General features: G+C 45.9%; 1 protein-coding gene across 1 annotated transcript; it reads left to right on the forward strand.

The window, feature by feature from the left end:
• Positions 1–628: 628 nt before the first annotated feature.
• GABARAPL2 (GABA type A receptor associated protein like 2) lies at positions 629–10,231 on the forward strand. The gene is made up of 4 exons (XM_036909301.2): positions 629–786; positions 1,117–1,172; positions 2,346–2,518; positions 9,629–10,231. Exons 1-4 carry the CDS (start codon positions 753–755, stop codon positions 9,717–9,719), a joined length of 354 nt encoding a protein of 117 aa, XP_036765196.1. The 5' UTR covers positions 629–752; the 3' UTR covers positions 9,720–10,231.
• The last annotated feature ends 1,646 nt before the right edge of the window (positions 10,232–11,877 follow it).

The following is an 11,877-nucleotide window of genomic DNA, read 5'->3' on the forward strand; positions in this document are numbered from 1 at the left end:
CCTCAAATGTGTATTTGTGGTATCTTTCTTAAACGTTTATTCAAACATTTACTCATTAAAAAAAGAAGGAAATAGGATTTGTTTAAATTCGATGTCGAGGTCCAAGGCAACCTTTTATGGCTGTCCCCAATACTGAACCCACGGATTGTCATCAGTACCCCTCCCCACACAGTCTGCTCAAGCTACTCACACTCCCCGTATTGAGCCCCCAACATGTTACCACTCCAAACAATACTTCCCAGTCAATGCCCTAAACAGACCTCCTCGCATCACCAACCACCAGAGACCCCTCTTCTGTCACTCATACCTCCCAAATCCCCCTCGTCACCAACGCCCCAGTCATACTTCTTCCCTCAGGAACAGCTCTCTATAAGAGTACTATTCCGCCAGCCAGACCCCGAAACTTCCTTTCCCGTTACCAACGCCACCGAGACTCCATTCCTGTTATCAGCTCCCGCCATCCTCGCCCCAGTCACCAATAACCTAGCAGACGCCCCTGTCGCCAACGTCATTATCGCACAGCCCCTCACTGTGCTCCTTCCTGCCCCACCCCTTTTTGTGTGGCCCCGCCCCCAGCAGGGCACCCAGTAAGAGGCGCCGGAAGCTCCGCCCCCAGCCGGTTGCTAGGCTCCAGCAGCCGGAAGTCCCGCCTGCCGTGTAGTCGCCGCCGCCGCCGCCGCCGTTGTTGTTGTGCTTGGTACGCTGAGCTTCGCGGCTCCGTGAGCCGGCCGCGTCCCTTCCCCACCGCCGCCATGAAGTGGATGTTCAAGGAGGACCACTCGCTGGGTAAGCGCTTGGCCTCTGGCCGGGCCCTGGGGACGGGGGTGGCGGGTAGGCCCCCTCCCCCACTCGGGCCGCCCTGGGCTGGGCCCGGCGGGGCGGATGCTGCGCTCCGGGCTCGGGTCGCCGAGATCCCGGCGCCCTGGGCGGCTGCCCATGGATCCCGTGCTGCCGTCCGCGGGCACTGCCGGGAGCCTGGGGATCGAGAACCGAGGCCCCGGGGAGCCGGAACGAGGGTCCGGGGCGTGCGCAGGTCGCCGAGGGAGGAGGGTCGGGGGGCCCGGGCATCCCTTGGCGGGCAGGCGCGACTGTCAGCCCTGTGGGTTTCTCCCATAGAACACAGATGCGTGGAATCGGCGAAGATCCGAGCGAAATATCCCGATCGGGTTCCGGTGAGTGGACTCCCCGCCCCTTCACCTCGCTGGTACCCCCGTCTTCTAGCAGCCGTGATAGGGCCCTAGGCCATTCAACAGTTAACGAGTTGAGGTTCCAGACCCAGTTATAGTAGCAGACAGGCCGGACTGGATAAGGGGCCGTCCCGGGCCGAGGCCTGAGGGGCTTGAGCTAGTACTTTTCAGGGTGCCTCAGTGTTGAATATCGCGATCTAGGCCAGTGAGCTGTCTGCAGCCTCTGGGCTCCCTCGCCAATTATATAAGGAACGATGTTCTAGGACAGGGCAACAGGTCACTGCCACTTTTGGGAACGGTTGGTGGAGGGAGTCTCTCACTTTGGTCTTGCAAGTGGTACTTTAGTCTCAGGGTGTCCGTCGTTAACTTTGAGCCTTCATCTTTATCTGACTTCTGGCTCCGTTCCCTCACCCTGACCTTGTCATCCTTTCCTGACCAAAAAAACCTGAAAAGCCGCTGAAAACCCCTTCTCTCTTCGATTTCCCCCTAATCAGTAATACATATGATTAAGAAATAAGAAATATCCTATATGTCTTCTATGGTAGGGAGATAGTTTCTGTAATCCTTACTGGTTTTTAAAGGACATCAGGCTTGTTACTGTAGCTCATTGTTTGTGATCACTTCCTCTGGAGAGGCAGCAGGAGGGACAAATTTGAAACCTAGTTCAGAGAGAAGCAACAGGCCAAAAGAACAGCTTGGTTCTTGGTTGGCTGGTATTGCCAGTCATTCCCATTAGTCCATCCATTTTCATTTCCTGTGTTCCTTAGGATCTTAATTTTCCTGTAGTGTGAAGGCAGATCCATTCTGGGGTCCTGGAATAGCAGGCTGCAGATGAAACCCTCTGCAGATACTCTCGGGTCTGCCCAGACAAAATGTTGAAAAGCTTTGTAGCAAGAGCTGTGTTTCTCTTACGCACGCTGAGATCAGGGATGAGAAATACAATAACTGACCACAGAGAAGCACTTATAATTTCCCTATAACACATTTGTATCAGCTCTTATTTAATCTCAAGAGTGTGTGGTTTATTAAGTCAGGGGCATATTTTCGCATGTGATGCAGTTTCCCACCCACCTCCTTGCCCATACTAGTCATCAGCTCCCTGACAATACAAGGCCAGGGCCTCACATTAGAAATCCTGACCTCTCTTTGCTTTCCCAGGTGATTGTGGAAAAAGTTTCAGGCTCTCAGATTGTAGACATTGACAAACGGAAGTATCTGGTTCCATCTGACATTACTGTGGCTCAGTTCATGTGGATCATCAGGAAAAGGATTCAGCTTCCTTCTGAAAAGGCAATTTTCCTGTTTGTGGATAAGACAGTCCCACAGTCCAGGTGAGAGGTGTTTGTGGGTACTGACCATATGCTTGACTGCTTATAGAACTCAAAACTTTGGAGCTCTGAAAACTTAAAGTTCCTGACCAGAAATCTGGATTTTCTGCTCCCTGATATCAGGAGCTCAAGGAAAATAAGAAAGGGCTGCAATGCAAGGAGTGTACTTTGGGTTAAGAAAATAGCACAGAGTCTGGACTTTACAAAAAAAATGATGAAATCCAGCCTTGGACTCCTAAGAATTCTTTAAAATAGTTGAAGACTTACTTGGGTTAAGCCACTTGCAGACTGAAACCTGAAGTGAGGTTTTCTTCAAATGATCCATGATAAGTACTGTTGATCTCCACCAGGAGCTTGTGAGCCCTGTGGAGGTTCAGCTTCAGTTAATCACCCTGTTTGCTCTCCAAACTCAGTCAGTTCTTCACCACTGTTGGAGTCTGGCTGCCTGATCCTGGGTATGCTAAAATGGCTCCTGTCCAGTAAAGGGCTTTGAGGTCTCTTTACAGATGTATCCCTCCCTTGGTACTACCTGCTCTGTCAGGAGTAACCATCCCTTTGCACTAGCTGTTGTGCTGCCTAGAAGCAATCTCTGGGATAATTTTGGGCCTGAATCTAGGCAGAGGCATTACAATTCCTGTCTTCAGTGCAGTTGATAGCCCAGCTTTAGTCCCCTGTGGAAAGTTGAAAGTGGACTCGCTCAGTCTAAATCCCTGGTCAGTCCTTCTGTGTTTCTGAGTGAGCACGTCTAAGCCCTGAGCCAGATGCTGGCCCCTATCCCCTGAGTGTGAGTTCCTGACTACTCTCTCTCATCTTGGAGACCCAGAGTAAGTTTCACTTGTTATCCCCTAAAAGCCGTATTTCTACAAGCTAAGGCTTTCAGAAGCCTTGAAAACTACCCCAGGATGGTCAAATATGTTCCTTTTGAAAATCCTTGAAAACTACAGAAGAAACCTAAGCCAAATTCCAGTCCTTTCCCTGTGTAAGATAGCTCTGCCTAGTTTTTAGTCTGATTTTCTTTCCTGGTCTGCACTTCCTGGTGTTTGAGAAGCAGGATAGGGGAGAAATGGAAGGTTCTTCTTTAAGGCCATATCCTGCCTGAGGAGACCCGCCAGGCCCTGCGTGTGGGGTGCCCCTGCTCTGCTACAACTGTAGCTTGGAAGCTGCCGTGCTGGCAAGGCACCTTCCCAGGCCTCTAGGAGGCATGCAGCCAGGGAAACCCTCCACCAGGGGAGGAAGCCCTGTGCGTCTGTGGCTGCCCTGAACGTGGTGGGGGAGTAAATCTTCATTCATACCACCTGCAGCTTCTGCAGACCTTGGTAATAACCCTGTGATTCCTCCTTCCTGGAGGTGGGTTCTTAGTGGGAGGAGGTAGGTGACTAGGACCTATGGCATTGAGTTTATTTTCCCGATTCTGATCCTCCAAAACTACTTATGGAAATGAAGCAAACTTCTGGAGACATTTAGATTACTCTAATGGCTCCACATTAATCGAGCAGTTAAAATGGCTGCAGATTTTTAGCAGCTGCCCCCTCCCCCCATTATTCCTGAGATATAAATAGAGTTAGAAATGGAAAGTGATTCTCAGGGCAGCAGAGGCTGCTTCAGGGCCATTTTCTAAGTCCCATTTGCCTTTCCTACTTGGTAAGAATCCGTCCTAAAGCAGATTAGACCAGTGACCCAAGTCAGGATTTTAGAGTCACTAACCAGGTTCCCCCTGCTCAGGCCCTCTCTGTGCCTTTGGCCCAGTTAATGATTTCCTGGCCCACACTTAATGTCCTTTGTTTGTTTGTTTGGGGGGTTTATTCTGAAAAAGAAATTTGTTTATAAACAAAAGGCATGTGACATCTTTCGGTTTTATGTAAATGCTTATCACCTGATGACAACATTGCCACGGGGTCTCCTTCCTAAAGCTGGGGTGGACTCAGCCTCACCATCTCCTCCCCGAGGCCTTTACAGCCTTTTTCTCGGCGCTTTCCAGCCTTCCTGGGAAAGTGGGGCCTCTCTTAACCTGCAGCCAGTGCTTGTAGCCTTCAGACTGTGGCTGGGGAGATCAGAGCTGAGAAGGGATGAATCCAGGCCTAAATAAAGGATGAATTCACTGTAATGTATCACAGCTTCCCTTTACTTAGTACCTCTTTAAGATCCAAAATTGACAAACACCATAACTTCACACATTCTCTGTCCCTTCTCTGTCCCGTAACAGAGAGATTCACACAAGGATGGCTTATGCCTGGGGCTGAGTAGAAGTAACTTCAGTCATTCCTATCTCTTTGGGAAAGTTTTCTAGAACACAGGTGATCACCACTTAAAATGTAATTATTTAGAATAGAGACAGGTAAGTCCCTAAGAGTTCTACTTCCTAAATTCTTTGAGTTCTGTTTTTTAAAAAGGGTGGGTGGAATCAAAATTGCCTTTTTCCATTTAGTATTAGAAAGTTGAAATGTAGATGGCTGCATCCAGAATCAGGCTAAAATCGAAAGGAAAACTGCCTTGGTGCAAACAGAACTTGAGAAAGAACGTCCGTGTACAAGCTTCCCCAGCGTGGTATGAAAGGGAAACCCAGACCTGGCAACGTTGGTCTTTGTTTAGAACACAGGTAGGAGTCTTGTTAAAGCGTGTTTAAATTATTAAATGAAATATCTCTAAGATGTTACAATTTGGGAATGTTAAATTGGAAAACCTGTGATGTTAAGATTATGGTGTTTGTCAATTTTGGATTTTAAAGAGGTACTCAGTAAAAGGAAGCTGTGGTGCATTACAGTGCATTCATCCTTTATTTAGGAATGTGCTTAAATTATGCACTTTTTGACCATTTCTGGGTAAATACCCCATAACAAGGTTTATTTATATTAGAGAAAAATCCGATAAAAGTAATAACCAGTAGTTAATTTTCATTTTTTAGAATCTCAGGGAACCTTCAAGGCCCTATTAACTTTCGATTTGAGGCCAGTGCCTTTCCAGGATCCATAGCAGTGGTCACTGCCCTCCCATCTCACCCCACTAACCTCCCCTACTGGAGAGAGAGAAATCCAGGTCCAGTGGAAGCATGTGGGCTCCAAAGCAGATGGGTGGCCAGGTGTGTCTGTCAGTCCAGCCAACTCATGAGTCAGGCTGCGTGACCTAACCTCGGTCAGCTGAGGGCCAAGGGGAGGTTCTGCAGGGATTGGGCATCCACATGGTTCTGGGTCAGCCTGTCCGATTTATAGGCCTTTGAGTAACTTAAAACTAATGTTTGTCCTCAGCAGCATGGCCATTCTGGATGTGGATCCTTCTGAAAGGTGCCTTTATTGTTGGTTAGTTTGTCTGAATCTGTGCAACTCTGAATGGAGGGGTGGGGGTCAGAGTAGTAGGGTCAGTCATTTCATTCAGTACTTCAGGGTCCCACTACACCTCAGATTGGCCCCATGGCTTGATTCTGCCATTGGCTTTTCCCACTTCTTTCCTCGTCAGACCCAGCGCTTGGAAGGTGGCAGTGCCCCTGTGCTCAGCAGCATCCTTCTGGGATGAGTGCATGTAATCCTTGAAGCCACAGTGGTGTGCATTACTGTTAGGGACTGGAAGTGATCTTTGGGTGTCTTCTGTAGTCAGGAACTTAGGCACTGCAGTGTGGCTCCCGAGTTAACAGGCTGACCGGCGAGCCTTTGTGGCATGGCTGACAGTTGCCATAGAGCCGCCTCATGCTCCAGCACCCGCGGATGTCATGGTTGCCGCCCTGTGCTGTGGGGCTTGGGTGCCTGCATGTTCAAAGGGAAGCTCATCTTTTCAGGCTTATGGACCTTGTCCTGCATGCACCGATGCACTGTGGACTGCCTGCTGACTAGGGTCACAGTTTGTTCCCCCAGCACTTCTATTTGACTGTTCTTTTAATGGGACTTACATTTTTTTTAACCTTTACCTGTGGCCCAGCTCTTTCTGGCTCCAGGCCAAATGATTCTGACTGTGTGTTTGTGGCCTGATTCCATACATGCTGTTTAAATCATGTTGTACAGATGTGAAGTCATCTTTCATGGCGCCGGGTGAAGCCTCCAAGTCAGGCATGCAGTCACAGGCTGCTGAATGGGGTATTTAGCTCCCAGCATTGAGTATTGTCAGTTCTCAGGTTTCAGCCCCAGGGGGTCCTGAGTATAAGGACACAGTTTGGGGCCATCTAAAGTTTTTGCACAAGGCTGCATGACAAACAGTGAGAGGACACTTAGTAGGCACAGCCATCTCTTCAGATGACAGGCTCTGAAGGAGAGAGCGCTAAGATCTGGCTGCTCCGCGTGCGATGCAGAGGCTGGCAGCCGTGGCCTTCCCCGGGAACTTGTTGGAATTGTGGAATCTCAGGCCTTGACCTACTGAATCCAAAAGGCACTTTAACAAGATATGCAGGTGATTCTGTGCGCGCATTCAAGTGCTGTTCTAAGGGAGATGTCTGTGGAAGGCACAGGATGCCGACATTAGGTCAGAATAGGTCTAGCCATTTATTCACTCGGAGGCATCTCTGCTTGATGGTGAGAATGTCCTTAGCTTTGTGACCTGGGGTGAATTATTTAACCTCTCTGTGCCTCACTGTGGATTATGATAGCACCTGTCTCATAAGATTGTTGTGAGGCTAAAAAGAGTTCATATGTGTAACACATTTAGAACAGTGCTTGGCACATAAGTGCTGTTATAATTAGGATTTTTATGATCACTCTGTATAGCTGCTGGAGCACTGGTTAAACAAATTTATAAACCCGAGCTTTACTTAAAAGGCAGTGGAATCTAAAGACAGAAAAGAATGAAAGCAACATGATTATGGGCCTCTGCTCTTGGAATCTTGGAGCCTGCCTTAGACAGTAATGGTTCCAAAGGTGACTGTTCACTGTGGGCAGCATACAAAAAGTCTGGGGTGGGCCACTGGTGTTATAAAGCGCCTCGGGTATTTCTGATTCAGCAGTGGGATTTAGAGTTCCTGGACTAGGGCTTCTAACTTGTTAGGAAAAGAGCAGAACTTAACCTGTCAGATGGAAGCAAACTTGACATAGGTACCAAGGGGTGGCTTCCTTTGATTGTACCATGTTTGTTCGTTGTGCATCTGAATCCCTTTGGTAATGGAAGTAGGGAGAATGGCAGGTCCGTGCCTACCAAGGTCACCTTGAGTGCTTGGACCAAGCCGGACAGAGTGAGTTGTGGCGACAGCTTTCACTGTTTTCTTTGTGGCCTCATTCTGAGCAGTCTCAGAGAAAAGCAGGGTTCTTTGGGCATTCCCAGCCACCAGGGAAAAGGGCTTGAAAAGACTCAGTTACATGTGCAAGCCCTTTGCTAGTTGCTAGCTCCTCACTCCAAGTGCTGTCTATTCAATCACTCTGCTTCCTGATCAGATGGCTCCTAAAGATGAACATCTCAAAAAAAAAAAGTAGAGTCGCTGTTTCTCAAACTGACTGTACCTAGAATCATCTTGAGCACTTAAAAACATACTGATGCGCCAGTCCTACCTCAAGAAATTCTGATTTGATTGGTCTGGGTTAGGGCTTGGGTACGGAGATGTTTTTAAACATCCCCTCAGTGATTCTGTTGTGCAGCTGAGGTGAGACTCACCACTCCAGGGGCTCTCAAGAGCAGGGGTTCTTCCCTCTACCCTCTACCCCAAGTCATCACACATTCAGGGCAGTGCTGTCAATAGAAATGGCACACGAGCCACATATGTAATTTAAAATGTCCTAGTAACCATATTAAAAAAAAAAGGTGAAATTAATCTGGTATATCCAAAATGTCATCATTTTAACATACAATCAAAATTGAGATACTTTGTCTCTTTTTTTCATACTAAATCTTTTAAATCTTGTTTATATTTTACACTTAACAGCACATCTCAGTTTGGATGAGCCAAGTAGCTATATTGGCTACTGTATTGGACAGCAAAAAATATGGAACATTTCTATCATAGCAGAAATTTAGTGGACAGTGCTATTCCAGGGAGTCCTTATTTTATAAATTCCAGGTAAAGGGTCCTCATAGGGAACACTTTTATTTTACCAGATGCTGATGACAGGCCATTTTGTATTCATACTCATGCAGCTCCTACATTGTTACTTAATAATTCTCATCTGCCAACACCAACCCAGCTAAGCTTGCAAATGAGTAGGAAGAGTAAAAGAGGGAAAAACTACCCCTTTGTAAATGTGGCCTGTGTCCCTGTTTACAGGAGGGTCCCACACAGCCCACCAGGAGCAAAGCGGCATTGCTTCACCAGCTTGAGGCTGTGGACCCCTTTACCCCACCAGCCTCCACTTTACAGAGTCCTGCATTTAAGCATTACTGTGACCGATTGAGGCTGCTGACCTCTGGTGTCTTGAGCTGGCTCTCACACTGTCTTACAGCTGGGTCTGGCGACCCCCACCAGCCAAGGACCCACTGATGGTTAGCACACGTCTGCACCTCATGTGGCCAGAGCTTGCCCGGGGTTCCAGTGTTGTCCTCCTCTGGAGCCATAAAGCTCAATTTCATGGCAGAGAACTAGAGTAGGTCTCCTCTACTGCAGTCTGCTTTACACCTTAGGGCAGACCAGCCTTCCCACCCACATGTTTAGTTTGAGCAGTATCTGTTTCTGGAGGGTTCCTAGGAAGGTTGGTCAGGGTTCTTTGGGTCCAGGAGCAATCTGAGAGCTTTCTGCATTACATGTGAGGATAAGAACTTCTCTTAGATGATACTGCTATAGATCTCCGGGGCACAGGGTTTTTGGTGGGGGAGCTTTCACGAGAATGAGCCCGCTTATACTTACTGTGTTAGGTACAAATTACAATCTTCAAATAAACTGGCCTGAAGGAGAACAAAGCCCCAGGTACTCTTCCTTAACTTGGCCTTCCACCCACACAGGGCTGGGCCTCTGAGGCTTTTAATTTTGCTTGTTTTTTTTCTCGTTTGTGACATTTGGAAAGTATTCAGGTAATTTTTTGTGGCTCCCTTTCCCTTCTAGGTGCACAGCAGGTACTTAGACCTGAATTACTTTTTATCACCTACTATGGAAGGAGCCATGGGGAGTAGCTGGCTTAGGTAGTCAGATGCCTTATCCTCAAGCCATCTTTCTCGTAAAACCTGGACTCAGTGACCAAACCCAAATTCTCAATGTTGTTTTTTCTCTCTTTCAAGCCTAACTATGGGACAGCTTTACGAAAAGGAAAAAGATGAAGATGGATTCTTGTATGTGGCCTACAGTGGAGAGAACACTTTTGGCTTCTGAGGGCCAGTGCTGGGCTGGGTGCACCGTTCCTGCTTGTGTATCTTGTAAATAGCCGGCCATTTTCAATTATTATACCAGAACCTCTTCCCACAGATCTGTTAGTGCATTTGTAACTGGATTTATTTCTTAATATATTGGAAGGATTTGTTTTCTTAGACTAGTAAATTATCATACAGAGTTTTATTTTGAGTTTTTTTTGTGCCCTGTCCTCATGGCTGTACACTTTAGGGAACTTGTTCCTCTGGGAATCATATTTAATGAAGATATTTCCATTATTGAAGTGAGGTAGGTGGGGTATTAAAGTGAAAGGGAGGGAGATGATGCATTTATTCTGGATTATGTTTGAAGCGTTAGATGGCTAAGTATTAAAGGCATCCAAATTAAATCCTTAGCAATCAGAACACTTGCTTCAGTAGATTTTGCTGACTGCCAGTCATGTTGGACTGAGCTAATCTGTTCCTCTTTCTGAAACTCTTAAATAATTAACAATAAAACTTCCTCTTGTAAAGGCATTGCTGTGTGACCATGTCCTTTATTCACCTTCTTTTAGATGGGTCAGAAGTAGCTCCTGCGTCTGCTGGACCAGGAGGAGGGTTTGTGTCCCAGCACTGCCTGGGACAGGAGGGAGTGGTCCGTGTCATAAAGAGGGACTTTTTTTTTGAATGGCTAATATATTCACAGATATCAAGACTCTGAAAAGTAGACACTGAGAAGACCTGCTCCCACCACTATTTCTGACTACCCTCTCTCTATCTTAAGGGAAACTACTTTTACTAGATTGTTTTAGTATTTAATTTTGGAACTACAATTAAATATGAATATTCTTATTTTCTTCTTTTTCTTATATAAAATAAGAAATATACTTAAGTACATTGCTTTTTTCATTAACACTATCTCCTGGTGACCTTTCCATATCAGTTCATAGAGAGCCTTTTCATTCATGTTTATAGCCAAATAGGATTCCACTGTGTGGATATATCATCATTACTTACCTAGTACCTATTAATGGCATTTGGGTTGTTTGCAATCTTTTACAGTTACATATAGTGTTGGAGTAATAGTCACATGCACACAGCCTTTTTTTTTTTTTTTTTTTTAAATAATTATTTTTTATTGAAGGGTAGTTGACGCACAGTATTACATTACATTAGTTTCAAGTGTACAACACAGTGGTAGAACATTTATATACATAATTCTAGGTTCCAGCTATCACCCTACCAAGCTGTTACAATATCTTGACTATATTCCTTATGCTATACATTACATCCCGGTTACTTATTTATTTTACCATTGGAAGTCTGTCCCTTTTTTTTTTTTTTTTTTTTTGTGAGGGCATCTCTCATATTTATTGATCAAATGGTTGTTAACGACAATAAAATTCTGTATAGGGGAGTCAATGCTCAATGCACAATCATTAATCCACCCCAAGCCTAATTTTCATCAGTCTCCAATCTTCTGAGGCATAACAAACAAGTTCCTACATGGAGAACAAATTCTTACATAATGAATAAGTTACATAGTGAACAGTACAAGGGCAGTCATCACAGAAACTTTCGGTTTTGCTCCTGCATTATGAACTCTAAACAGTCAGTTCAAATATGAATACTCATTTGGTTTTTATACTTGATTTATATGTGGATACCACATTTCTCTCTTTATTATTATTATTTTTAATAAAATGCTGAAGTAGGTAGGTAGATACAAGATAAAGGTAGAAAACAGTTTAGTGTTGTAAGAGAGCAAATGTAGATGATCAGGTGTGTGCCTGTAGACTATGTGTTAATCCGAGCTAGACAAGGGCAATAAACATCCATGTATGCAGAAGATTTCTCTCAGAACATGAGGGGGGAGGTTCTAAGCCTCACCTCTGCTGCTCCCCATTTTCTCACCAGATGGCCCCCTGCGACTGTGCCTGTCTTAGGTTGTTCCTCCCTTGAGGAATCTTACCCGTCTCTGGCTAACCAGTCATCTTCCGGGGCCATACAGGGAAATGTGAAGTTGGTAAGTGAGAGGGAAGCCTTATTGTTTGAAAAGGTTAGCTTTTTACTTCTTTGCATATTTATGCCCTGTGGCTCACACAGCCTTTTATATGTACCTGCACTCTCCAAAGTGCAGTCTTCCATCCCTTCCTCCTAAAAATTAAGATCAGATTTTTCTA

This window comes from Manis pentadactyla, chromosome 15 (genome assembly GCF_030020395.1).
Source record: "Manis pentadactyla isolate mManPen7 chromosome 15, mManPen7.hap1, whole genome shotgun sequence".
Classification (NCBI taxonomy): domain Eukaryota; kingdom Metazoa; phylum Chordata; class Mammalia; order Pholidota; family Manidae; genus Manis; species Manis pentadactyla.

What these genes read in the sequence shown, in the direction of transcription:
- GABARAPL2 (XM_036909301.2), top strand. Translation starts at nt 753, where the DNA reads ATGAAGTGGATGTTCAAGGAGGACCACTCGCTGG. An exon ending in CAAGGAGGACCACTCGCTGG is followed by an intron (nt 787 to 1,116) that starts GTAAGCGCTTGG and finishes TTTCTCCCATAG; the next exon opens with AACACAGATGCGTGGAATCG. An exon ending in AATATCCCGATCGGGTTCCG is followed by an intron (nt 1,173 to 2,345) that starts GTGAGTGGACTC and finishes TTGCTTTCCCAG; the next exon opens with GTGATTGTGGAAAAAGTTTC.